At 38.3% G+C, this 25,638-nt stretch overlaps 1 protein-coding gene across 1 annotated transcript; it reads right to left on the bottom strand.

Moving 5' to 3' along the window:
- Window positions 1-4,460: 4,460 nt before the first annotated feature.
- On the bottom strand, window positions 4,461-8,025 carry LOC125179446 (spindle assembly abnormal protein 6 homolog). Its single transcript, XM_047885316.1, has 5 exons — window positions 7,897-8,025; window positions 6,984-7,079; window positions 5,983-6,071; window positions 5,222-5,298; window positions 4,461-4,612 (listed from the first exon to the last, which is right to left on the bottom strand). The coding sequence occupies exons 1-5, from the start codon at window positions 8,023-8,025 to the stop codon at window positions 4,461-4,463; spliced, it is 543 nt and encodes a 180-aa protein (XP_047741272.1).
- Window positions 8,026-25,638: the final 17,613 nt, after the last annotated feature.

Here is a 25,638-nt window from a genome sequence, read left to right on the forward strand (position 1 = left end):
CACTTCCAGGATCAGAGGGATGGAATAGTTGAACTACTGGGAGAGGTGGAGGCGCTTGGGTCTGTACTCACTGCAGAGGAGTTGGGAGAGGTATTTCATCCTGTACACATGGAAAATGATAGCCGGAATGGTGCCAAACTTCGAGAGCGAGACCTTCAGGATTGAGACATATCACAACGAGAGAAGGGGGAGACTGTGCAAGATCCCCCCATTACGTAACAGATCCGCAGTCAGACTTCAATCCCTGCGGGAAGGATCACTTTCCGTGGATTACGTAACAGATCCGCAGTCAGATTTCAATCCCTGCGGGAAGGATCACTTTCCGTGGCAGGGCCAAGGCTGTTTAACGTCCTACCAAAGGATCTAAGAGAGGAGACCTTCAAGAGACAACTGGACGTTTTCCTGGGCACAATCCCAGATCAACCTCCCCTGCAACACTACCAGTGGCGAGAAGCAAGCAACAGCATCGTGCATCAGGTGGCCCAAATTAGGGCGGATGAACGATAATTAGAGGCGGCGATCCATCGTAGCCTGTGACTGCTATGTCCCAAACAAGTACCAAGATTACCAAGATTACCAAGATGAATAACTATTGCAAACAGGATGCTCGTGAGTAGAATAGGAACAGATAATGAAGATACGATGCACATAAAAACAATATGAATTTATTGATTGCTTGAATTTAGAAACGCATGCATGCTTGTTGCTTGCTTAATTAAGACATGCATGAAGATTTTAACGTGCAACTAGAAAATTTATTTTGAATTAAAAATTGCGATTCAGAAATAATTTTGCGAAAAATTTTCTCTGTGATTTAAATGTTAAATATCGCGCTGTCTAAACGTTAAAGTGCGAAACATAATCACATGTAGTGATCTGAAAATAAGCAAATAACTTATTAGTTAATATCCTCTATGCGCAACGGTCGAAGTAATGCCAAAAAACAATGTGTTTGAGCAAATGAAAATCGAGTTGTTAATATAACGCTAACTACGCGGACTTTTTAAGTAGTATTATCATCAATTACTTATTAATATAATTATTTAGGATCTGCAGCTTGGAGTGTGATTACGCCTCTTGGTCTTGAAGGCCGCAGCACAACGTCCCGATTTGCATAATCGCTCAACAGCGAAATTAGTTCTGTAAATGTTCCTTTCAAGTCACTCCTCCAATTCCCCTGTGTGTGTGTGTGCAGAAAACTTTTACGCCTTCCGGCTCAAGCACAAAAGCTCTTAACGGCGGAAATTAATAACGTGGTGCGTATAATTCCTCACAGGCATGCGAGTATAAGTCAGATGTTTATTCAACAAAAAAATTTGTTAATTTTATTCCTTAAAACAATAAAAAAGTTCAATTAAAATTCATTGGACTTCTTCAATGTAAAAGTTCACAACCGATGTAAGACATTGATTATTTTATTGATTATTAAAATAAACGGAAAAAAAAACCCGGCTTGTCAAAAGAAATAAAAAAAAACGGCTTGTCAAAAGAAATAAAAAAACCCGGCTTGTCAAAAGAAATAAAAAAAAAAACCGGCTTGTCATAAAACAACGAGACACGCTGCACTCAACAAACCCCTCTTCCCCAAACATTGCAAACATTAATAGAACATGTAGGAAATGAAACATGTCGTAAAATATACGTCATTTGCTGAGGTTTGGTTCAAGCCAGGAACAATCAAGACCCAAATTAACCGCCTCCCCAACAACCTCAAAACCACCCGATGGAAAGAATACCTTGACACCTTCAACCGCCTCCCCAACAACCTCAAAACCACCCGTTGGAAAAAATACCTTGACACCTTCAACCGCCTCACCAACAACCTCAAAACCACCCGCTGGAAAGAATACCTTGACACCTTCAACCACCTCACCAACAACCTCAAAACCACCCGCTGGAAAGAATACCTTGACACCTTCAACCGCCTCCCCAACAACCTCAAAACCACCCGTTGGAAAAAATACCTTGACACCTTCAACCACCACACCAACGTCAAACGCCTGTGCACAACCATAAAAGCCCTCAACGGAAACCCCAAGCTTTACCCTAACGTTGCGATCACCTTCAATGAAAAGCCCCTCAACAACAACAAGAAAATGGCCAACAAATTCAACAAACTCTTCACCATCTCCGCGCGACACACCAAGAACAAACTTGACCGGATAACAAAACGTTCAGCCAAGCGCCTCGACTTGACAGACTGCCTCACGTTGACCACACACTGTTAGAAAAAACGGTCCCACCGGCATCCTAGTGGTCGGTCGTTCCGTGAAAATAAACTGTTTCGCCGTTTTTATCAAATGTTTTATGGATTTCTGGTGTTAAATTGGAATAAAAACGGCGAAACGATGTTTCTTTTCACGTGCCGACCGGCCACTGAAACGCCGGTAATACCGTTAACGGTAATTTTTCTAACAGTGCAGACTTCATCCACAACGCTATAAAAACTCTCGTCCTTCCAAAGCCATTGGACCCGACCACCTTACAATCCTTCACCTAAAACACCTCGGACCTCATGGAACCACCTACCTGACTAAACTATTCAACGAGTCGCTCAGAGCCTGCCGAATACCCGATATCTACAAAACCGCTAAAGTGATCCCCCTACTCAAACCCGGTAAACCAGAAGACCAAACCTCCTTCTAGTACCGACCGATCTCTCTCCTCTGTCCAGCCGTCAAAGTTCTCGAAAAATGCCTCCTACCTATCATCAACGAACACCTTCCACTCGCCGGGCACCAACACGGTTTCAGACCCGGACACTCTACCACCTCGGCTCTCGTTCTCCTGACAAACGACATCACCAATGGACTCAACCAAAAGAAACCTGCCCACCGCACTATAATTACTTCCTTGGACCTCAGCAAAGCCTTCGATACCGTCAACCATGGAACACTCGTCAACGACCTTATCGATTCCATCCTGCCCCGTTTAATCATACGCTGGATCACTAACTATCTACATGGGCGCTAAGCCTACACCGAATTCCGCAATGAAACATCGAAACAACGAATCATTCACACTGGGGTACCACAGGCATCCGTGCTGTCCCCGTCGCTCTTCAACCACTACGTTTCCAAAGCCCCGCCACCCCCGCCCAACATCAAAATCATCTCCTACGCAGACGACTTCACCATCTACACAACTGGACGCGACACCGTACGACTTACCGAACAACTCAATAACTATCTGCCAGAGCTGGGGCGATACTTTCAAAACTTGCTAAGTGAACGTAAGTACTTACGCTCTATTTTCTTGTCTATGATTGGTGGATTTTGCTTGAAAGGCCGCCAATGATTGGCTGATGAACTTACGATCTCTTAACTTTTTTGAAGGTATAGGCCCTAACCCCCTTCTTTACCCAACGCAATCTCGAAATTTCAGCCACCAAGTCAACAGTCACGCTCATCACTCCTCACACCGCTCAATACAATCACCACCCACAAGTGGAAATCAACAACCAGGTACTGCCGCTCAACCACAACCCGAAAATCCTCGGCCTCACCTTCGACACGATGTTCACTTTCACTGCCCACCATAAAAACATCGCCTTCAAAGCTTCGAAACGTAACAATATCCTCAAAGCTTTCTCTGGAACCACATACGGACAAGATAAAGAAACGCTCCTCCAAACCTACAAAGCAATTGGCCGCCCAATAATCAATTATGCCTGCCCAGCCTGGATACCTGTCACATCCAAGTCAAATCTCAATCGCCTCCAAACAGAACAAAACACACGCACAATTACACACAAAACACGCACAATTACATGCCACAACATCACCTCAGAACCACACCTCCACTCAGAATGCCGAATGCTAACAGTACAACAGCACACCGATCTACTGGCAGCACAATTCCTCGTAAAGAGCAACGACATCAACAACCCTTGCCACCGCATCACTACCCTCAACCAACCACCTCGTCCAAGAAAAGAAACGCTGCACGCTCGCTACCACGACACCATTCAACCCGTCCAACAGCCGCCATCAACAGCCAATCCATCAAAACAGCCAATCCATCAACAGCCAATCCATCAAAACAGCCAATCCATCAACAGCCAATCCATCAAAACAGCCAATCCCTGTCTCTTATACACATCTAGATGTGTATAAGAGACAGACGCCACACATGCCACATTTTGGCCAGGCTAGCCACACATGCCACACACCTGGCTAGACGCCACACATGCCACATTTTGGCCAGGCTAGCCACACATGCCACACACCTGGCTAGACGCCACACATGCCACACCTGCAGCTGGCTAGACGCCACACATGCCAAACAGGCAGCTGGCCAAAATGTGGCATGGACATGCCACATTTTGGCCAGGCTAGCCACACATGCCACACCTGCAGCTGGCTAGACGCCACACATGCCACACCTGCAGCCGGCCAAAATGTGGCATAGACATGCCACATTTTGGCCAGGCTAGCCACACATGCCACACCTGCAGCTGGCTAGACGCCACACATGCCACACACCTGCAGCTGGCTGAGGCAGTCGGCGAGATGGCGCAGTTTTGTGGCTGTGGCGGCCGGTGCCACAGCCATGGCCAGATGGCATAGCCGCCGGAAGCTGTTGTGCTCCACCACCTGCATCACCACACCACCTGCCACCATCACCACCATCTTTATTTCACGTCATATTCTCTATAATATATATTCATATATATTGTAGATATATTTCAGTGTATAATATATATTAATATATATTGTAGAAATATTTCATATAGGTACATTTTATTTAAAAATATTTTTCATAACCTTAATATATATTACTATATATTACCGGTATAGAAATATTGTCATATTATGTATAATATATATCAATATATATTGTAGAAATATTTCATATACATTTTATATCAAGTCATGTTGTGTATAATATATATTTATATATATTGTAGAAATTGTTCATCTATATTTTATTTAAATATGTCTAAATATTCATAACCCAATTTTTGGTCTAACAGTGCCTATAAATAATACTATTTAAAGTTTATAAATGCAATAATAATTATTTTAATTTTACACATGCCACTTTTATTAAATAATAAATTTTCATCTCATTTCAATAATTTTATTTAGATATTATTAAATTAATTTATTAAATTTATATTATTTAGTTAATAAATGACAAAATTAATTATGTAAAGTTCATAAATGCCAATAATAATAATTTAAAGGTAATAAATAATAATATTTAGCATTACACCCACCAGACTGTGAAGGGGGCCCCGCTGTCTCCCCCAGCAGCCCCGGCACCGCCCCACACCCACTCAGCACCACACCCATCCTGCGGGGGAGTGCCTAGATATTATATGTGTTCTGTATTGTCTATAGGTATATTTGTATATATTCTATGTATTCTGTATATTCTATAGGTATATTCTATGTATTCTATATATTCTATAGGTATATTTGTATATATTCTATGTATTCTGTATATTCTATAGGTATATTCTATATACCAGTATTTCATATATTCTATAGGAATATTCTGTAAATTCTATAGGTATATTCTATGTATTCTATTCAATTATCAAAATAATTAAATATCAAGTCTTAAAAAATTATGTCTTGATATTTATTATAAGTATCCCCAATATATTTTTAATGTGATTTTAAAACAAAATTCTATTCAATTATCAAAATAATTAAATATTCACATCTTAAAAAACAATAACTTGATATACATCACAAGTACAAGCAACACTCAAAGAACTACCAGGGTTGCAGTTGTCCATAACTTGATATACATCACAAGTACAAGTAGCACTCAAAGAACTACCAGGGTTGCAGTTGTCCATAACTTGATATACATCACAAGTACAAGTAGCACTCAAAGAACTACCAGGGTTGCAGTTGTCCATAACTTGATATACATCACAAGTACAAGCAGCACTCAAAGAACTACCAGGGTTGCAGTTGTCCATAACTTGATATACATCACAAGTACAAGCACCACTCAAAGAACTACCTGGGTTGCAGTTGTCCATGTTGCTGCTGGCAGGACTGCAGCAGTTGGATGAGATGCTGCGGGAACGACTGGAAGTCTACCAGCAAACCCTGCACCACAATCATTGTTATCATCATTACATACTAGAATCATCATCATATTATCATTAAGATCATTATTTCAATTAGTATAATCACTATCATTGCCATCAGTGATATCATAAGCATAATCACCATCCTACTATCATAACCCTGACAACTTCAATCACTAACATCACTATCATTACAATCATTGTATCATTGCTATAAATAACATCTATCAATAAATAACATCCACATCTACAGTGATTATCCATCATTAAGGCAAATTACATCACAGAAGATCCATAACCACATCCTCAGCATTAATATCATTAGCATCATTACTATCAATCCATCATTATTATCAAGAAAATATCTCCAAGGTCTTCATCAATATTACTTTAATCAATATTACGATGATTGTGGGGGATGGCAAAGATAGTTTTTCTTCCATATTTTTTCAGCGTTTATCCTCTAGTTAATATTCAAGTTAAAATTATTAGTAATGTTTTTAGTTCATAGTGAATATTTGTTGATATTTTTGTGCAAGTGTTTTTTTTAATGAGAACATGAGTTAAGTTCAGAGAAACTATTTTTTCAGTTTAATTTTTGTAATTTACATGCAATTTATTGTTAGAAATTCATTAAATATTCATTAAATTAAATGCTACATTGAAATAAAATACATACTACAAATTAAAATATATTTTTCACATATGTGAAATATCATACCCGTTACACAGGCCAACACAAAGCCAAGGTACTACAGATTGTATAGAATTCAAAGCTAAAATAACAGAGACAGTACGGGTATATACAGAAATTGTACAGAATACAAAACCAAAATTTACAAAATATACAGAGATTCTATAGAATGTGAATCTAAAATATTGCAGATAGTATATACAGGATTGTATAGAATACAAAGCCAAACAATACAACCTGGGCTGCCTTGAGGCCCGGGTAGTCGGCAGCGGAGACGCAGGACGTGAGCAGCACCTGCGGGTCGTCTGCGTCCGTGATACGCACACACAGAGTCTGCGGCAACACAAACGTGAATATTAGAATATTAGTGGCAAATAATATTAGTGGCAAATAATTTTAGTGGCAAATAATATTAGTGGGATATACTAATATTAGTGGGAAATTAGCAGAAATATTAGTGGATCATGTTGTCCAAATCATGATACATGTTTTTACCTGCACAAAAGTTATTAAATTAACTATTAATTGTTTTATTCCAATCAACCACTAATTAATTTAATATAAAAATTATGTAAACTGCTTCAAAATGATATTAAAATTCCTACATGGAAGTGAATATTGCTGAATAATTTATATATATTGAAGTTTAGGTAAATATAAATATATTTAAGATGTGGCATTTAATATTTTTAGCATACTTAATATTAATTTAAGATATTTAGTATGTTCTTTAGAGTTAATCAAGTGATAACTATTGAATATATCTATAAGAGCAAATTCAAATTTAAAAGTTATGTCAGGTAATCTATAGATTTAGATTAATGTTAATTAGAATTTGAAAAAATTTTTTATTAAATACACAGCGAGATGGTGAGGGTGATGGTGACATCATAACAATAGTGAACAATCCACCTGGGGCAGGTTAGGCTGGATGGTGGTGATGGTGATGAGAGTGATGGTGATGAGAGTGATGGTGATGGTGATGAGAGTGATGGTGATGGTGATGAAAGTGATGGTGATGAGAGTGATGGTGATGGTGACATTATAACAATACCTAGTGAAAAGTTCACCTGAGGCAGGTTAGGAGCAATGGTGAGGGTGATGGTGATGAGAGTGATGGTGACATTATAACAAAAAATGAAACATCCACCTGAGGCAGGTTAGGAGCAATGGTGAGGGTGATGGTGAACGTCAGTTTCCTGTTCTGCGCCACGGAGTCTCCGGCATCAATCTGCCCTGGCAGGAGCTGCACCGTGAGATCTAGGCAACACAGCTCCATGATAGTGCTGGCCATTTGTATTTCTGTGGAAAGAATGCATTTTAATACTTCTTTTCAAAAAAACAACAAAAAATAATAACACTTTACAAATAATAATATTCTACAAACAACCAATAAAAAATCATAATATTCTATAAATAAACAATAACAAATATTGATATTCCATAAATACACAATAACAAATAATAATATTGTACAAATAAACAATAACAAATAATAAAATTCTGCAAATAAACAATAACAAACAATAATATTCTACAAATAAACAATAACAAATAATAATATTCTAGCAATGAACAATAACAAATAATGATATTCTATAAATAAACAATAAAAAATAACAATTTTCTACAAATAAGCATAGATGAACATCTGCAGAGCATAGCAGAATTTTTTTTGTTGTTTTTTTGAGATCTATGGATATTTAGGACATAAATAGATTAATACTTGCATTGTCACATATAGATAACTAATATAATCTTGTAGTAGATCAGGAATTCTAATTGTTTTTCAATTGGAAATACAAAATGCATGATCAAGCTGCTGCAAAATTCCAAAATTATTGAAAATATGCTAAGCAGGGCTAGAAAAGTCATATTTTTTCTGAAATATTGCAGCTCTAATATCATATAATTCCAGTAGTTATGAAATCTTGTGGCTCAAATGTCATAATCATATGATTGAGCTCATAAATATATTGTCACNTTACTCAGCGTAAATGGCTTTTCATTAAAAATTACCGGGCGACGCATCTTTAAAATGGCCGGCGACGCCTTGGGCTTAAAGATCCATATATTGGCGACGCTGCAACCACCCTCTGCATAGTGGGCACTGGGCAGCTGCTAAGTGATGCCCTATTTTTGTGATCAATGCAATGCCATATTTGACTTTTATTTTTGATTTTCATGATTGATAATAGGTAAGACCTTAAGATTGTAACTTCCGTTGTAAGAAATAAGTGAAATTTAGATGAAATTGTTTAATATCTTGAATTGTAATGTTATGGCTTTAGAGCCTATATTTAATGTATTTTGGCCATTTTTTACTTCTCTGCCTCTGGCACAGTATTGCCAGAGCCCAGATGATTGAATATTTCTCTTGATTTAGGTACACACAAAATTATTTCAATTTTTTTTCACTCGGCTATAAATTTCTTACCCAAGTCATTTCAGAACATTATTTTATTCAATTTATTGGAGGCGACCCACCTGATTTAGCTCATAAATATGCTAAATGCATTAGCATAAACTATATTTGTGTATATACCTACACGGAAACTTAGGGTTAAAATGTCAAAAAATTTACGGAATTCTCTTTGTCTTCCACCTAGGCCTTATCTTGATTATATCACTTATCAAGTTATCAGTATATAGTAAATGAGTTACGTAGTATGGAAATTCATACTTTAAAATAATTATGTAAGTTACTCCTATTCCTATAGCACACACATATTCAACTTCTCTTTAGAATTAGATAATAGGAAGAACAATTTAATAGGTACAAACTTCGAACTTGCATTTAGAGTCATTCGTGTTTAAATCAGTTGTTGTTGTTAGCTTTGTTTGAGATGTGTAGATGTCTAGATGACCTCCTGTGGGCCAACTGTCACATCTGGATATGGCAGTGTTGATGGCTTTCTTGGGTCTCTTCCTCAGCAGCAGACAAGTTTCATTGGCTTGCAGGTGGAACAGCAACTACTTCCAAATAAATACAAAAATGCATGATCAAGCTGCTGCAAAATTCCAAAATTATTGAAAATATGCTAAGCAGGGCTAGAAAAGTCATATTTTTTCTGAAATATTGCAGCTCTAATATCATATAATTCCAGTAGTTATGAAATCTTGTGGCTCAAATGTCATAATCATATGATTGAGCTCATAAATATATTGTCACTCAAATGTCAGAATCATGGCTCAAAAAATGGAATCATGGCTAATAAATCCATAAAACCCACAGTGCAGAGAGTGGATGAATATTGCAAGATCTTTGGCGACACTTCAGTAGCAAATTTCACGCCTTCAGAAGATCTTGCCGACACATTTGGATTGAAATTCTTTCACTTAATATATTTGTCAGTCTTCGGCCAACTATTTAAAAAATAAGGTTTCCGGTATGTTGGATGGATCTGGGACCAGATGCAGTGAAGCTTGTCTGGAAATCAGTTGCGATGAGTTCCCACCAAAAAAAATGTAAACATCAAGCTTACGATTACGTAGTTGCGGTCACATTAGAGCGGTCAGACTGCATTATCACATGTTCAGTTGACACTTGCTGTACAAACAAACTGTTTTTAGGGTAAAATTAGTTATTTTGGGTAACACGTGCATGCAACCTTGTAAATAGTTTTTCATTACTCAGCGTAAATGGCTTTACATTAAAAATTACCCGGCGACGTTTAGGGCTTAAAAACCCATATATTGGCAATGCTGCATCCACCCTCTGCACCCTGGCATAAAACCAAGCTCAAAAAATTCAGTCGCGGCTTGCAAAGTAAAAAAAAAATATTCCATGCCTAATGCTAATCCTTTGAAAAAAAATTTTAAAAGATATTTTCTAGCCAAACAATTTGGCTAAATCCACAGTTATTCCATCCATTAATCAGACAAAAAAAACATGAATTTGTTTGTCCAACTCTGAAAATTACTATGCCATTTTCTGCATTTTTCAGTATGAAAGAAGAAAAAATGCTGGTTTTCATTTGCAATTTTCAAAAATCACCTGTAAAACAATACCTACCTATTTTCTAGAGAATTTTAGTTATTTTACAGGTGAAAAACAATGGTTTTAATCTAGAATTTCAGGTAAAAACAATTTAACCTAACATTCAATAATTTCAGGTGATTTTTAAAAATCAATCTTGGATAAAAATGAAAAAAGGCAATTTTCCTATTTTTCACATAAGAAATAGGGAAATAGTCATAGAAACAGCCTGAACGGGTTTAAATTATCCTTCATCATGGGTTCATGGCCCATGGGCATTTAGGTCTCATTCACATTTCACAAGCTGTCAACTTGTCAAGCAGCTGCCCACTGTGCAGAGAGTGGATGAATATTGCAAGATCTTTGGTGACGCTTCAGTAGCCAAATTTTCGCCTTCAGAAGATCTTGCTGACACATTTTGATTGAAATTCTTGCATTTAATATATTTCTCAGTCTTCGGCCAACTATTTAGAAAAAAAGTAAGGTTTCCGGTACGTTGGATGGATTACGATGCAGCAAAGNCGACTGCACTCGAGTAAAAGATGCTCGATTGTTTCATCCTGGTTGCAGGTGGTGCACAAGGGGGAGTCTGACATGGAGAAGCGATGCATGTATGCATTCACACCAACATGTCCCAGCCGAAAGCGAGCCAGTACAACTGAGACACGTCTAGATCTTGTGTGCAGCCAGGGGACAGGGAGTAAATCATTGCGGAGAGTATACAGATGGCGACCCTTCCCTGTATCTGCAACATACTGGCGCCAGTTGGCCTGCCAACGCGCAAGGAATTGTGTTTAAATCAGCGCGGCAGGAATAACAACTTCGACTCCGTTGTCCATTTTCCTTAAGAACTGAAACTCAAACAGTTCACTTGGTGCCTGATTACTTAAGCAATTTATTTATTTAAAAAATTAAAACTTTCTTTACCATTAGAAACTAAACACAACATTTAAACTACTAGAATTTGTCAAACTGACTGAAATACTAGCCAATATTGAATAGTGAACCGATGCGTTAATAATTTAATTTCGTGATGAGCCATACATTTTCGCCATACAATAAAAAGCTAAAATAACCGTAAGCCTTGAAGTTAATGAGAAATAGATATAATGCATGTCTTCATCTTCTCACTTCAATTTCTTTCCATTTTTCTCAGCTGATGATCCTTCTCCAGGTTGTTGGCCGTCTCATGATGTGAAGCGATGGGAGGCAAATTGTCGTTAGATTCAGCGCTCTTCACTAGCTATAAGGTAGCTAGACGACCAGTTTGTGAGAGATAAGTAGCAGTTGCTCGCACTATGGAGCGCTGAATTCATCTAGGGTAATTGCCTCCGCCGAGAAGCACACGCACAGACATGAGAGGAACTTTCAGGGCATTGATGCTTGATACCAATCATACCATCACCTGTCTCTCACGGTCATATAGGGCACATATCAGGAGGAAGTGTTCAACTGTTTCTTCTACCCCACAATGCAGGCACATGGGAGTGTCGGCCATCCCAAATCGATGAAGGTAAGAGCGGACTCCAACATGTCCCAGACGAAGGCGAGTTAGGACCACTTAAATACGGCGAGAATGACAAGCAATCCATGGGGCTGGAGACAACCCTGAACAAATGGATGCAAGATGGCGGCCCCGTCCATCAATATAGCCACTGCAGACAGCCGTTCCAACTCCCAAAAACTAAGGAAGCATGACCGAGGCATAGCAAGGGCATCCGAGCAAGGTAGAGGGAACAAGGTAGAGTGATGCAAGTGATGTCCCAGTTTGGCAGCAGCATCAGCACGTTCATTACCAGCAATGCCGCTGTAGGCCTTGACCCACTGCAAATGTACAGACTTTGAATCATTCTGGCTGACAGATTTAAATCATTTTCTTCTGAACCATGGATAGACAATTAATGTCAGGCGGAAAGTTCATGAATTTTAAAAGAACCTCCACTGATGTTTTGCGGAAAATTTTGAGTATCTACACATGAATTAATACCATGACACGCAGGAATTAATATTAAAAATAATAAAATAATATTAAAACATATTTGTGAATTGCTTCGGAAAGAACGTTGATAGAAGACTGTTAAATTAATTGAAAAATAAAAAACTTGAAAAACTGATGCAATTTATACATTAGATGAAATATTTATACCTTTAAAAACGCAGGTTTATTTATCAAAAAATTACTGAGTTTTATAATTTTAAATAATTACCATTATGAAGTTACAGTTAAGTAGTTATTTAAATACTGGCCACCTTGCTGATTTCCACCAGGATTTTCACAAATAGTTGCGGGTTTTGATCCCGCAACTTAAACCCTATCTCGTGATGACCAGGTGCAGGTATATTCTAAGTATTATTTATTAACTTGATTTAGAAAATTCATTGAGCAAATGATGCAAGCGTTGCACAAAATTAATACGATAAATTTATTCAAAAGAAAAGCGTCAATGATATTGCTTTAATGAAACTGTTCGTGAACTTCTTACTTGTTTTTTTTTTGACATTTCATAACATAAATAAAATTTTTCACCTACTCTGGAAATACAGCCATATTGTTCATATAATTAGTAGTTGTTTTAAAATTAATATCACGCTCTCCTTATGGGGAGGAGAGAAATTAATATCTCGCTTAGAGAATAAATAGAGAGAATAATTAATTAAATAACTACCTAATTAAATTAATCAAATTTAATCAACTTAATTATTAAATTAAAATAAATTAATAGAGAAATTATTAATTAATAGAGAAATTAATATTTAAAATTAATATCTCACTCAGTGTTCGACTTTACGCCGAACACTGAGGAAAATGAAGATACATTGTCCGAAAAACGAAGCACTTTTAGCCCTTGAGTGAGTCATTCTGATACAGTTTGGCCCGGTGAAAGGGCGTTTTTAAACAGATTCGCATAGCTTCTATCATTTAAATATTATAATATATGAAAATAAAGTAGTATTTTCACTTTAATAAATAATGAAATAATAATTTTTACTTTAATAAATGATCTTTCATATGGAACAGGTAAGTTACAGGACAACTTATTGAACGGGGAGGTAACAACCTTCAATATTATAACGTTCATGTGCAAAATGTGCCCTAAACTCTAAAAAAAAAAGAAATAAATAAGTAAGTGAAATTAGAAAACTTTTTTCTAATAGCAAGGCATTTATTGACCTCATTTGGCTCCTAGATAAAAAAACCCTTGGACCCTCAACTCCAATAAACCTCAGAAGAGTATCCGATAATTAACCAAAACCGAACATTTATTATAATTATATATTATCGGGCCTGTCAGACTAAACCTCCTGACAATCTGACCTCATCTTAATAATCAGGGGCCATACTTTCAAAATTCGCTAAGTGAACGTAAGTACTTACGCTCCATTTTCTTGTCTATGATTGGTGGATTTCGCTTGAAAGGGCGTCAATGATTGGCTGATGAACTTACGATCTCTTAATTTTTTTTGAAAGTATAGGCCCAGGTTACCACTGAAACAGGTAAATCTGACATAAAATCATACGTTACAATTTATTATATATAAGAATATACCGAAGAATTCACTCAGAAAAGTAGTGAAAACTTTTTCTTGATTATGCGATGCACTTTTTGCCCTTATGTGGGTCATCCTGACCCAGTTTGGCCCGGTAAAAGAGCATTTCAGTGTCACGTGTCGTGGGTGAGAAAATGTTTCCCTTGTTGGACAATATGACCCTTTCATAGATCCCGGTCACTAAAATTTATATAAAATATTGGAAGCCGTTCAAACACAGATTTTATGATCACCACCGAGAATGTTTGTAGCAAACTTCATAAGTCGGCACCCGTAAACATACTCCGTGTATGTGAACAATGTTTGTGTTGCTTATCGCGTCAATATTACACTTGAAAACTTCGCGCATCCCGGCCGGACCTCACGGCCAGTGCGTCGTAAGACACTGAGGAGGACGGTTGTGTGTCCGTCCAGAGCGTTACATCCAATATATTGTTGTAGCCATTATCTGATTTATTCACCCTAAAATAGTCATGTATTGAGGTTGTTTAACTTTTACAGTTATCATATGGAGCGCAGTAGTGCCATTATTTGAATGAAAATTATATTCATTCAATATCTCAGAATCAAGGGCAATTTCATTAAGTAACAGTAATGTCGACTGATTCTGAGCTGTCACAAAATTTTTACAGCTTGCTGGGTCTTTGAACCCGCAGCTCATTACGCCAATACAGCTGTTCATACACATTCGTCAATTCATGCAATATTTTTTTACAGCCAGCTGGGATCGAAACCGCAACTAATTATCCTTTGTAAAAAGTGTACATGCATCAGGAGAAATTAAATGTTCATTTAAATTCTAAACATATAAGAATTGTGACCGGGAATGTCGTTCAGATTTAGTATACCAAGAAAATCTACGGGACATAATTACAATATTTAGCTTAGCGGGAAACGTTAGCTCAGTAAATGGTTTTAATCTAGAGGTTTCCTAGATTGAAATATAACTATTTAATGCACTAATTTTGTATAATAAATTAATAATAATGTTATAGTTTTTGGGTCCATTCATATCAGTCAACGGGTTGAGGATATAATACCAGGCCTCACAGTCACTGGCAGTCTGACACATAAACGATTGAAAAATAATTAGAAAAAAAATTAATTATGAAGATAATCATGTTTTTATAAGAAATTATACATGAATGAAACTAATCAACATTTTAAAATTTTTAAATTGATCGTAAATATTTTATATTATGATATAGTATTATAAAATAATATTTTTCAGACTTGGGCATGGGTTCCAAAATGAGTTCCGGTACGAAAAGTAAAGATCCGGCAATGCCAGTTGATAAAATAATCGCTGTCAATGCTGATGATGGAGATAACAGTAAAAAGGATCCAATGCCTTTAATGATAAAGGAAAAAGATGCGTTATTTAAGCATTCGTTCAATTCAAACAATGATAAAAATATATATGACGAGGGGAAGCCAAAATCGATTTTTCTTGAAGTCACCCATGGAAAAGTGAACAACACTGACGTTTTCGAAAAGAACAGCCTGAAAGAAAACGAAGATTTTCATGGGTATGACTCTCTTAAAAAGAACGAATCCGAGCAAAAATCACGACTTGAAGAAAAGCGCCAGTGAAGAAAAAGTCGACGCAGGAGCCAGCGTGACGTCACGGCCCCGGCAGCGCGTGTCGCTGGTGAACTTCTCGCGCCTTACCAAGGACAGGATCATCGTGGGGGCCTCGGATCTCACGAAGGGGGCGCGGGGGGCGATGCGGTGAGTGAGGGGGGGAGTGATGGGGTGTGTGAGTGATGGGGGAGGGATGCATGGACTTGACCAATGAGGCCGGGAAGGGGCGATGCGGTGAGTGGGGGGGGGGATAAGCCAAAATCAATTTTTCTTGAAGTTACCCGTAGAAAAATTAAACAACAACAACGTTTTCTAAAAGAACAGCATGGAAGAAAACGAAGCTTTTCATGGGTATGACTCTCTTAAAAAGAACGAATCCGACCTGGTGTAGTGTAGAGGTGGGGTGTGAGAGTTAATGGGGGAGGGATGCATGGACTTGACCAAGGGGGCGCAGGGGGGAGGGGGTTGAGGTGTGAGAGTGATGGGGAGGGATGCATGGACTTGACCATGGGGGAGCGTGGGTGAGCAGGGTGGAGAGGTGGAGTGTGTGAGTGATAGGGGAGGGTGGCGCTGAAAATGACATAATATAATGAAACAAAGAAGGTTTGTCGAAATATAGTGAAATTTACTTTATATTAAGACAACTGTAATAAATAATATAATGTCCACAGGGAGTTTTGCCGCAAGACGACCGCCCATGGCTTCAGCCACATCGTCGAGCCACGATCCACGTGGCTCGTGCGAACCTTCTGGGGCATCGCCACATTCGCGTGGTGGGTGTACTGTTTAGCGCATTTTCTCATTTATGGAAAAAAGGCGCTATTGTGCTCGCCATGTCGTTCTGTCTGTCCGTCTGTCCGTCCGTCTGTCCGTCCGTCTGTCTGTCTGTCCGTCCGTCCGTCCGTAATATATCATAATGTTACAAAGAAGGTTTGTTGAGATATAGTGAAATTTAATATATAATAATAAAACCTGCAGTGAATAATATAATGTCCACAGGGAGTTCTGTCGCAAGACGACCGCCCATGGCTTTAGCCACATCGTCGAGCCACGATCCACGTGGCTCGTGAGGACCTTCTGGGGCATCGCCACATTCGCGTGGTGGGTATAGTTTTTAGCGCATTTTCTCATTTATGGAAAAAAAGGCGCTATTGTGCTCGCCATGTCCGTCTGTCCGTCCGTCTGTCCGTTCGTGACTTCGCGTTTTCGTCGATGAGAAAATGCGCTCTCTGTCACTCACTGCAGTGAGTACTGATTTATATTTTCTTCCTCTAGAGCGGGTCATCCTGACTCACCCGGAAACACCCAAAAATTTAAATATTAAAATTAGCATGCCGAATTCTCACAAGATTTTCGTATCGACTTTAATCCACCCACCGCCTGCCATGAGTAACCGGAGCAATATTAGTAACGTAATAATATTAATAATAATTTTACTAATATAATAATATTAGTAATAATAATATTAGTAACCGGAGCAATATTGTCACGCGCCTACTTCCCAAAAAGGATAGGTTCTAGTGAGCGCAAAATGACTTGCACTGATGGTTGCCGCCACGTACGACAACTTTAAAATGTTCTCCGTTGCGTACAAACGTCCTCAGGTTGCTACACTCAATAGTTTACGTATAATTTAAGTTGAAAGTTATGTTCCCGGAGAACGACATACGGCGGTAGAGGATTAAGTAGTTCAGACTTGAAGACAATTCCATAAATTTAACATTTATTCTTTAATCAAAGGTTATAGCTCCCAGAATTCCAGCACGCAGAAACTCTTGCACTTCAATCCACCACTAATGAGCACTTCGAAAAAATTTGTTTTCGAGGAGTAATTAAACCAATGTATCCTCCAACTCAATACTCTGTTCATAATGTAAATGAAACGAACGAACAGCAATATAAATGCAAAATAAAAATAATGAAGTAGTAATTTTATCACAGGTGTAAAAATAAGGTATTTTGGTAACGTAATCGCAAATTAAAGTCAATAAATCAGTCTCTACGTTCTGAAAACATCAAGCTTGAACCCAGGAAAACTGGCAGCGTGTAGACTAATGTAGACTATAACATTGTTTATTCGTTATTCGTAATCTAATGATAAAAAATAAGCATGCATTAAATCTTATAATAAAGATAAATCCTCTGAGGTCAGACAGAACAATGTTCTACGAAACAAACATTGCTCAAAATATACATACATACCGTAGCATGTGCTACGTCCGCGAAATAATAAATTGTTGCATTTTCTGTTGAATGTTGAACGTTTTCTGTTTAATGTTGAAAGTTGAATGTTGCATTATTTTTGGACGTTGAAAGTTTTCTGAGGAATGTTGATCCTTTTCTGTTAAATGTTGAAGTTAAATGTCGCTTTTTCTGTTGAATGTTGAAAGTTTTCAGTTAAATGTGGAAAGTCTTCTGTTGAATGTTGAAAGTTTCTTGTTGAACATTGAAAGTTTTCTGTCGAATGCTGCAAGTTTTCTGTTGAAACTTATACGAAACATTTTCTGTTGAATGTTCAAATTTTTCTGTTGAATTTTGAAAATTTTCTGCTGGATGCTGCATTTTTTGTTGAATTTTGAAAATTTTCTGCCGAATGTTGAAAGTTTTCTGTTGAATGTTCAAAATTTTCTGTTGAATTTTGAAAATTTTCTGCTGAATGCTGCATTTTTTGTTGATTTTTAAAAAATTTCTGCTGAATGCTGAATTTTTTGTTGAATTTTGAAAATTTTCTTTTGAATGTTGAAAGTTTTCTGTTGAATGTTGCAAGTTTTCTGTTGAATGTTGCAAGTTTTCTGTTGAATGTTGCAAGTTTTCTGTTGAATGTTGCATGTTTTCTGTTGAATGTTGAAACTTTTCTGTTGAAATTTAAAAGTTGAATATTGCATTTTCTGCTGAATGTTGAAAGTTTTTGTTGCATTTTCTGTTGAATGCTGGAAGTTTTATGTTGATTGTTGCATTTGTTGTCAAATATTGTATTTCCTGTTGAGTTCCCCATCAAACCCCCCCAGCATGGCGCTGTTGGCACAGCTGAGCTACGAGGCGACGCGTGCGGCGTTCGTAGAGCGGCGGCCCTATGCCGAGGTCGCCTACGTCGACAGCAGCCTGCAGGGGATGGTCATGCCTGATGTGACTATATGTGATCATGCGGGCTTCCTCAGGAGTAAAATGGCTGGTAATGATTGAATTTATTATTTTAACTTATTATTAATTAGTGTAAAGTTAGATTATAGAAGTAAATTCAAGTAATGGTTCAATTAAGAAATGCAATGACGATGCCTGATGTTACTATATATGTGACCATGCCGGCTTTCTCAGGAGTAAAATGGCTGGTAATGATTATATTAATTAGCTTAAATGATGGATAATTAGTGTCTAGAACTACATTCATGTATATGTTCGAGTAAGAAATGAATAAATATTACCAGCATGATGGTGTCTGATGTTACTTACAGAGATCATGCGGGCTTCCTGAGGAGTAAAATGGCTGGTAATGATTACATTAATAATCTTAATTGATGAATTATTAAGTTATGGAACTAAATTCATGTATTTGTTCAAGTAAAAAATGCATACAGCAAGCATGGTCATGCCTGATGTCACTATATGTGATCATGCGGGCTTCCTCAGGAGTAAAATGGCTGGTAATGATTACATATATTAGCTTAATTGATGTATAATTAGCGTCTAATTAAATTCCAGAATTAGATTCATATTCAAGTAAGAAATTCATATAGCAAGCACGATGGTGCCAGATGTTACTTTCTGCGACCATGCGGGCTTCCTCAGGAGTAAAATAGCTGGTAATGATTGAATTTATGAGCTTAACTGATGCATAATTAATGTATAGTTATATTATAGAACTATATTCATGTAATGGTTCGAGTAATTTCTATATGTAATTGTTCGTTAGTTTCTGTGACCATATCGGCTTCCTGAGAAATAAAATAGCTGGTAATGGTGATGTGTACACGTTTAATGGAGATATGTTTCAATTTATTTCATGCCAATTCAAGTCTTGTATAGTTTCCTCTGCAAAATTTATGCTTAATTAACATTGATAAGATGAAGGGAAGGGACGGAGAGGTTTGCTATTCTGTATATATGGGAAAAATAACCGGACTGAGAAATAAATTTAAAAGTGAAACCTTCAGGATTGTGACATATGACAGGGAGACAAGAGGGAGACTGTGCAGGATATCCCCAGGGGGAGACTGTGCAGGATATCCCCAGGGGGAGACTGTGCAGGATACCCCCAGGGGGAGACTGTGCAGGATACCCCCAGGGGGAGACTGTGCAGGATATCCCCAGGGGGAGACTGTGCAGGATATCCCCAGGGGGAGACTGTGCAGGATATCCCCAGGGGGAGACTGTGCAGGATATCCCCAGGCGGAGACTGTGCAGGATACCCCCAGGGGGAGACTGTGCAGGATACCCCCAGGGGGAGACTGTGCAGGATATCTCCAGACGGAGACTGTGCAGGATATCTCCAGACGGAGACTGTGCAGGATATCCCCAGGGGGAGTCTGTGCAGGATATCCCCAGGGGGAGACTGTGCAGGATACCCCCAGGGGGAGACTGTGCAGGATATCTCCAGACGGAGACTGTGCAGGATATTCCCAGAGGGAGACTGTGCAGGATATCCCCAGGGGGCATCAGCAGAAAGATCACCATTATTATTGTTGAAACTCAAAATTTCACATATTTTCCTACATGAAATTATCAAAAATATTCATATTCAGCTAAATCAAAATTGTTATATTAAACTATTTATCAGTAGTTATTAAATTTATTTATTATATAAATTCAATAATTGGGATTTATATATTCCCAAATATTTAAATAAATAATAATAAATAAATGCAATAATGAAAAATATTAATTTAATTTATCCTAATAATTTAATTTAATAATTTAGTAATAAATAATATAAATTTATTAAAGTTATATATTATGTATTACTAAATTCATAAATTAAATTACTAGGATGAATTAAATTATTATTATTATTAATAAGTTTACGTAATAATATTCATTAAATTATTTATCACTATATAAAATAATCGCAAATATCCATTTCAGCGCAGGGCGTGAGCGCGACGATGGCCTCCTACCTCCTGATCAGCCTGCACGGCGCGAGCATCATGAGCAACCAGTTCCTGAGCTCCACTAACACTCAGAAAACTCTGCACCTCGATCTGGTCAACTACCTCACCATCAGGAACATCACCCTCGACCAGCTCATATATAGCATCTCACCACAGTGCGTGATGGGGGTGGTGGTGGTGGTGTTTAGGGTAAATTCATAGTTATTTAGGGTAACTTCATAGTTATTTAGGGTAAATTTATAGTTACTTAGGGTAAATTTATACCTGCCGTCTCACCACAGTGGGTGATGGGTGGGGGTGGGTGTTTAGGGTAAATTTATAGTTATTTGGGGTAAATGGATAGTAATTTAGGGTAAATTTATAGTTATTTAGGGTAAATTTATACCTGCCGTCTCACCACAGTGGGTGATGGGTGGGGGTGGGTGTTTAGGGTAAATTTATAGTTATTTGGGGTAAATGGCGTCTCACCACAGTGGGTGATGGGGGCTGGTGGTGGGCGTGTAGGGTAACTTTATAGCTATTTAGGGTAAATTTATAGTTATTTAGGGTAAATTTATACTTGCCGTCTCACCACAGTGGGTGATGGGGGAACTTTTGCGGGGCGTTTAGGGTAAATGTAACGTGATTTTTAGGGTAATTTGCATCTCACCACAGTGGGTGATGGTGTCTAGGATAGTAGCTAGCCTGTAGTAGATATCTAGGGCAGTAACTAGCCTGCAGTAGATGTCTAGGGTAGTTATTCTACCTCTACCGCCACTACCCTACAGGTGCACCGACGTGGTCTTGGGCTGCTACTTCCCTGGCATTAGCTGGCTGGCGTGAGTGAAATGTTTAGTCTTATATATAATGTAAAGTCAATTTATAATTCTCTTTTTTAATATTTAGTCATATGCATAGTTCTATATATAATATATAGTTTTATGAATAGTTTTATAGATAATATATACTCTTTCGCAACGTTTTATATATAATATGTAGTCTTAGATATAATATATAATCTCATGTATAGTCTTATGTATAGTATTTGTATGATATATAGTCTTTTATACTATATATAGTCTCATGTATAGTCTTATATATAATATGTAGTCTCATGTATAGTCTTATGTCTTATATCGCATGTAATTAGTTTATATATTTTATTATATATCGCATTGGGCGACATGAAAAGATGAACTTGTTAAACAATAATTAGAGTTATAAAAAGTTTTTTTTTTACAATTACTATGATAATCCGACTGAGGTTACGTCCAGGTAGCTAAGAATTTAATAAATTGTGAATTATTACTAGTATATTAATTTATGAGGGACAATAATAATAATAAGTGGCTTTATGCCAACGCTCGGAGTTGAATGTACAACCGCTATAACATTTACCTGCTTTAATAACATAAAATTTCCATCATTACTACATTGTTTTGATGATATCATTACCTGTTCCTATGATATAAACTTTTGAACTTCAACAGAGCTAAATGCTGTAGGTATGCTATAGATATACCTCTATTTTAATCTATCTATCTTTTTCTGATGATATCACTTTTGAGAATCTATCTAGGTATAGTATATACCTTATCAAATTTCTACAATTGTTGTTCTAATCTATCTCGGTATGGTATATACTAGAGTATAGTAGAATTTCCATAATTACCTGTTCCGATGAAATCAAGTTTTGAACTTCAACAGCGCTAAATGCTATAGGTATGCTATAGATATACCTCTATTTTAATCTATCTATCTTTTTCCGATGAAATCAAGTTTTGAACTTCAACAGCGCTAAATGCTGCGACCAGATGTTCCGCCCCACCATCACCAGCACCGGGGTGTGTTTTTCCACCCTGGGCTTCAACTCGTACAAACACACGCAGCACATAACGGGGGTGATGGGGGGCATGAGGAAAGAGTCAGGCTGGAAGAGAAGGAGAGAGAGAGAGTAGACGAGAAGGAATTGTGGTTAATTTTGAGGATTGGAAAAGGAGAGGAGGCAGATAAGAAGAGCGAGTAGTGAATGAAAAGAGCAAGTTGATTTGGACGATTGATAGAAGGGACATTTAAAAGCAGAGAGAGAGAGAGAGAGAGAGACGAGGAGGCAGAAGTTAGGATCAATTAGGAGGAAAATTAAATGACGCGGTTCAGAAACTTGGGTTGAAAACCGGGATTGACATGAATAAGTTTGAAGAGGAACTATAGACTATTAAAAACGTATTCATACTCATGACGGGGGTAGTTTCTACTAAGATAAGAAAACGCGTCAAATAGTTGGAGCAAGAGGGGAATAGCAGAAATTTAATTTGAATAAGGAAGATGTTTGCAGATGCTGATGGTTTGGTTGGATTGGAAGATGCACAACTGTGGGAGGCTGAAAGTAGTGCTGAATGTGGGAGCGGCTTGCACTATGGCATTCTATTCTATTTGACCAAATCTGAGTATACATTTTTCAGATAATTCAAAGGAATGCGTACAGAAATCTAAGCACTTAAGCTATCGTTGTATACAAACTTAATTCATACTGTCGGTTTCTTCGTACGCGTTGTATGACTAACTTAATGCACTCCTCAACAAAAGTTCAAACTATTGTACCTCTCAACTTCTGAAAGTCTGACTTCCCGCTTCCCTCAACCTCTTTAATTCTGAACTCTTTATCAAAACAACCTCTGAAAGTCGGAACTCTTGCTTCCCTCAACCTCTGAAAGTCTGAACTCCCGCTTCCCTCAACCTCTGAAAGTCTGAACTCATGATCCCTTCTACCTTTGAAAGTCTGGTGTTGATCCCTTCAGCCTCTGAAAGTCTGAACTTTTGCCTCCTTCAACCTCTAAAAGATTTAACTGCCACAACCCCCGATGCAGCTGGACAAGACCGAGAGTTTCATGGACCCGTGGCCGTGGTCTAAGCTGGGTTGTGCTGCCAGGGCCGAATTGGACAACATGTCGGAGGAGGAACGACTGCGGACACGAAACAACGTCTACTGGACAATCCTCTACCGCGACTGTCCTCTGGCCATCACCAACTGTACCGCATTACCCTTCCGCATCACCAACGACACCACAGGTACGAGTTGGACATCACCAACTGTACCGCATTACTCTTTTGCATCACCAACGACACCACAGGTACGAGTTGGTCATCACCAATTCTACCGCATTACATTTCTGCATCACCAATGACACCACAGGTACGTGTTGGTCATCAGAAACGAAACCACATGTAAGTGTGGAGCTTCACTATCATGAGTCGTGATGGAAATAACTTTCATTATAATGTGACGACAGCCGTCTGTCATTCGCATCCATTGTTATCATTTAGACATTATAACCCATTCATTATGCTAAATGATACTCAATCACATGTCCCCAGCCATATGCCTGCCAGTATTCATTTGTTATCGTTTGGACAAAACGACCCACTAATTTTACTGAATGATGTGTCCCCCCCCAGCCATATGCTTGCCAGCGGACCTCATCCACTACAGCTACACGTCGGTCGAGCAGAACGCCTGCAACAAACACCTCCTCAGCCTCACTGGCGAATGTGAGTCACGTGACCCATTCTGATGAATGAGTGGGTCATATTATCCAAACACGCTAACAATATTTGGAAGCAGGCCCGACTCTGAAACAGGTGCCGCCTAGGACTCTGGGAGCGCGTGAATCAGCTTCTTTGTGTCTACCTCGGCTCATGGTTTGATTGACAGTCTCTGGGCAGCTTGCTAGCTCGGTATGACTCGACTCGGCCAACACTTGTCATACTCTCAGAAGACTATAAAGCCGGAAAGGAGATTCTGACCAGAAGCTGATTTCGATCGATTTAGCAGACCCAGAATAACATTGTCCCGAGTGCAGCGACTCCTCGTCAGATGCCTAGGCGGTACTAAAATTTTGTTAGGGTAGTGACACACTTTCTCACCTACCCCTATCAAAATTTTGAGTTGGTTGCGACCCTGAACTAAGAACCGCCTAGGACTCGGACCGCACGTAAATCAGCTTATCTATGTCAACCTCAGCTCAAGGTTAGAGTGACAGCCTCTGGGCAGCTTGCTAGCGCGGTATGACTCGGCTCGGCCAACCCTTGACACACTATCAGGACACACTTGTCATACTCTCAGAAGACTATAAAGTCGGTAAGGAGATTCTGACCAGAAAATGATTTCGATCCGGTGGCCAAGCAAACCCAGAATAAGTTTGCGCCGAGTGTAGGGACTCTTGGGCAGAAACCTAGGTGGTACTCGAATTTTGTTAGGGTAGTGACCCACTTTCTTACCCACAGCAAGAGCAGTGAAGAAAACCCACGTAGCACTGATACGCCGGGTAAAACCGGGTTACGGTGACCCAAACAAAGACAAAAAATACCCAAATTGCGTTCCCTTATGAAAATAGGGAGAAAATTGCGGCTCGGTCATGGCAAGGTTTTTTTACGTAAAATTTTAAATACTATTAAAATGAACAGTATTTAAAATATAGGGATAAAGATGACATTTTTATGTAATGATAACTGAGCTTAAGTAGGAGAAATACAGCAAAATACCATGTTTTCGTAGCATTTGTTATACATATTTAATTTACTCGACTGGAGCTTGATAAATTCTATTGTAAATGCTTTTTGACTTATTGTATAATAAACTTCACAGTTTAATCTAATTTTTGCTGGCAGCTTCGCGGCCTCTGTGCATGGACTACGT

This window comes from Hyalella azteca, unplaced genomic scaffold, assembly GCF_000764305.2.
Source record: "Hyalella azteca isolate HAZT.00-mixed unplaced genomic scaffold, Hazt_2.0.2 contig17552, whole genome shotgun sequence".
Taxonomy (NCBI): domain Eukaryota; kingdom Metazoa; phylum Arthropoda; class Malacostraca; order Amphipoda; family Hyalellidae; genus Hyalella; species Hyalella azteca.

Bases quoted from the DNA above. Each gene is read 5' to 3' on its own strand.
- LOC125179446 (XM_047885316.1), bottom strand. From the start codon at position 8,025: ATGGAGCTGTGTTGCCTAGATCTCACGGTGCAGCTCCTGCCAGGGCAG. The intron at 7,080-7,896 runs GTGGATGTTTCA...GTGTTGCCGCAG, and splicing joins TTGCTCCTAACCTGCCTCAG to ACTCTGTGTGTGCGTATCAC. The intron at 6,072-6,983 runs GTTGTATTGTTT...ATTGTGGTGCAG, and splicing joins CGGGCCTCAAGGCAGCCCAG to GGTTTGCTGGTAGACTTCCA.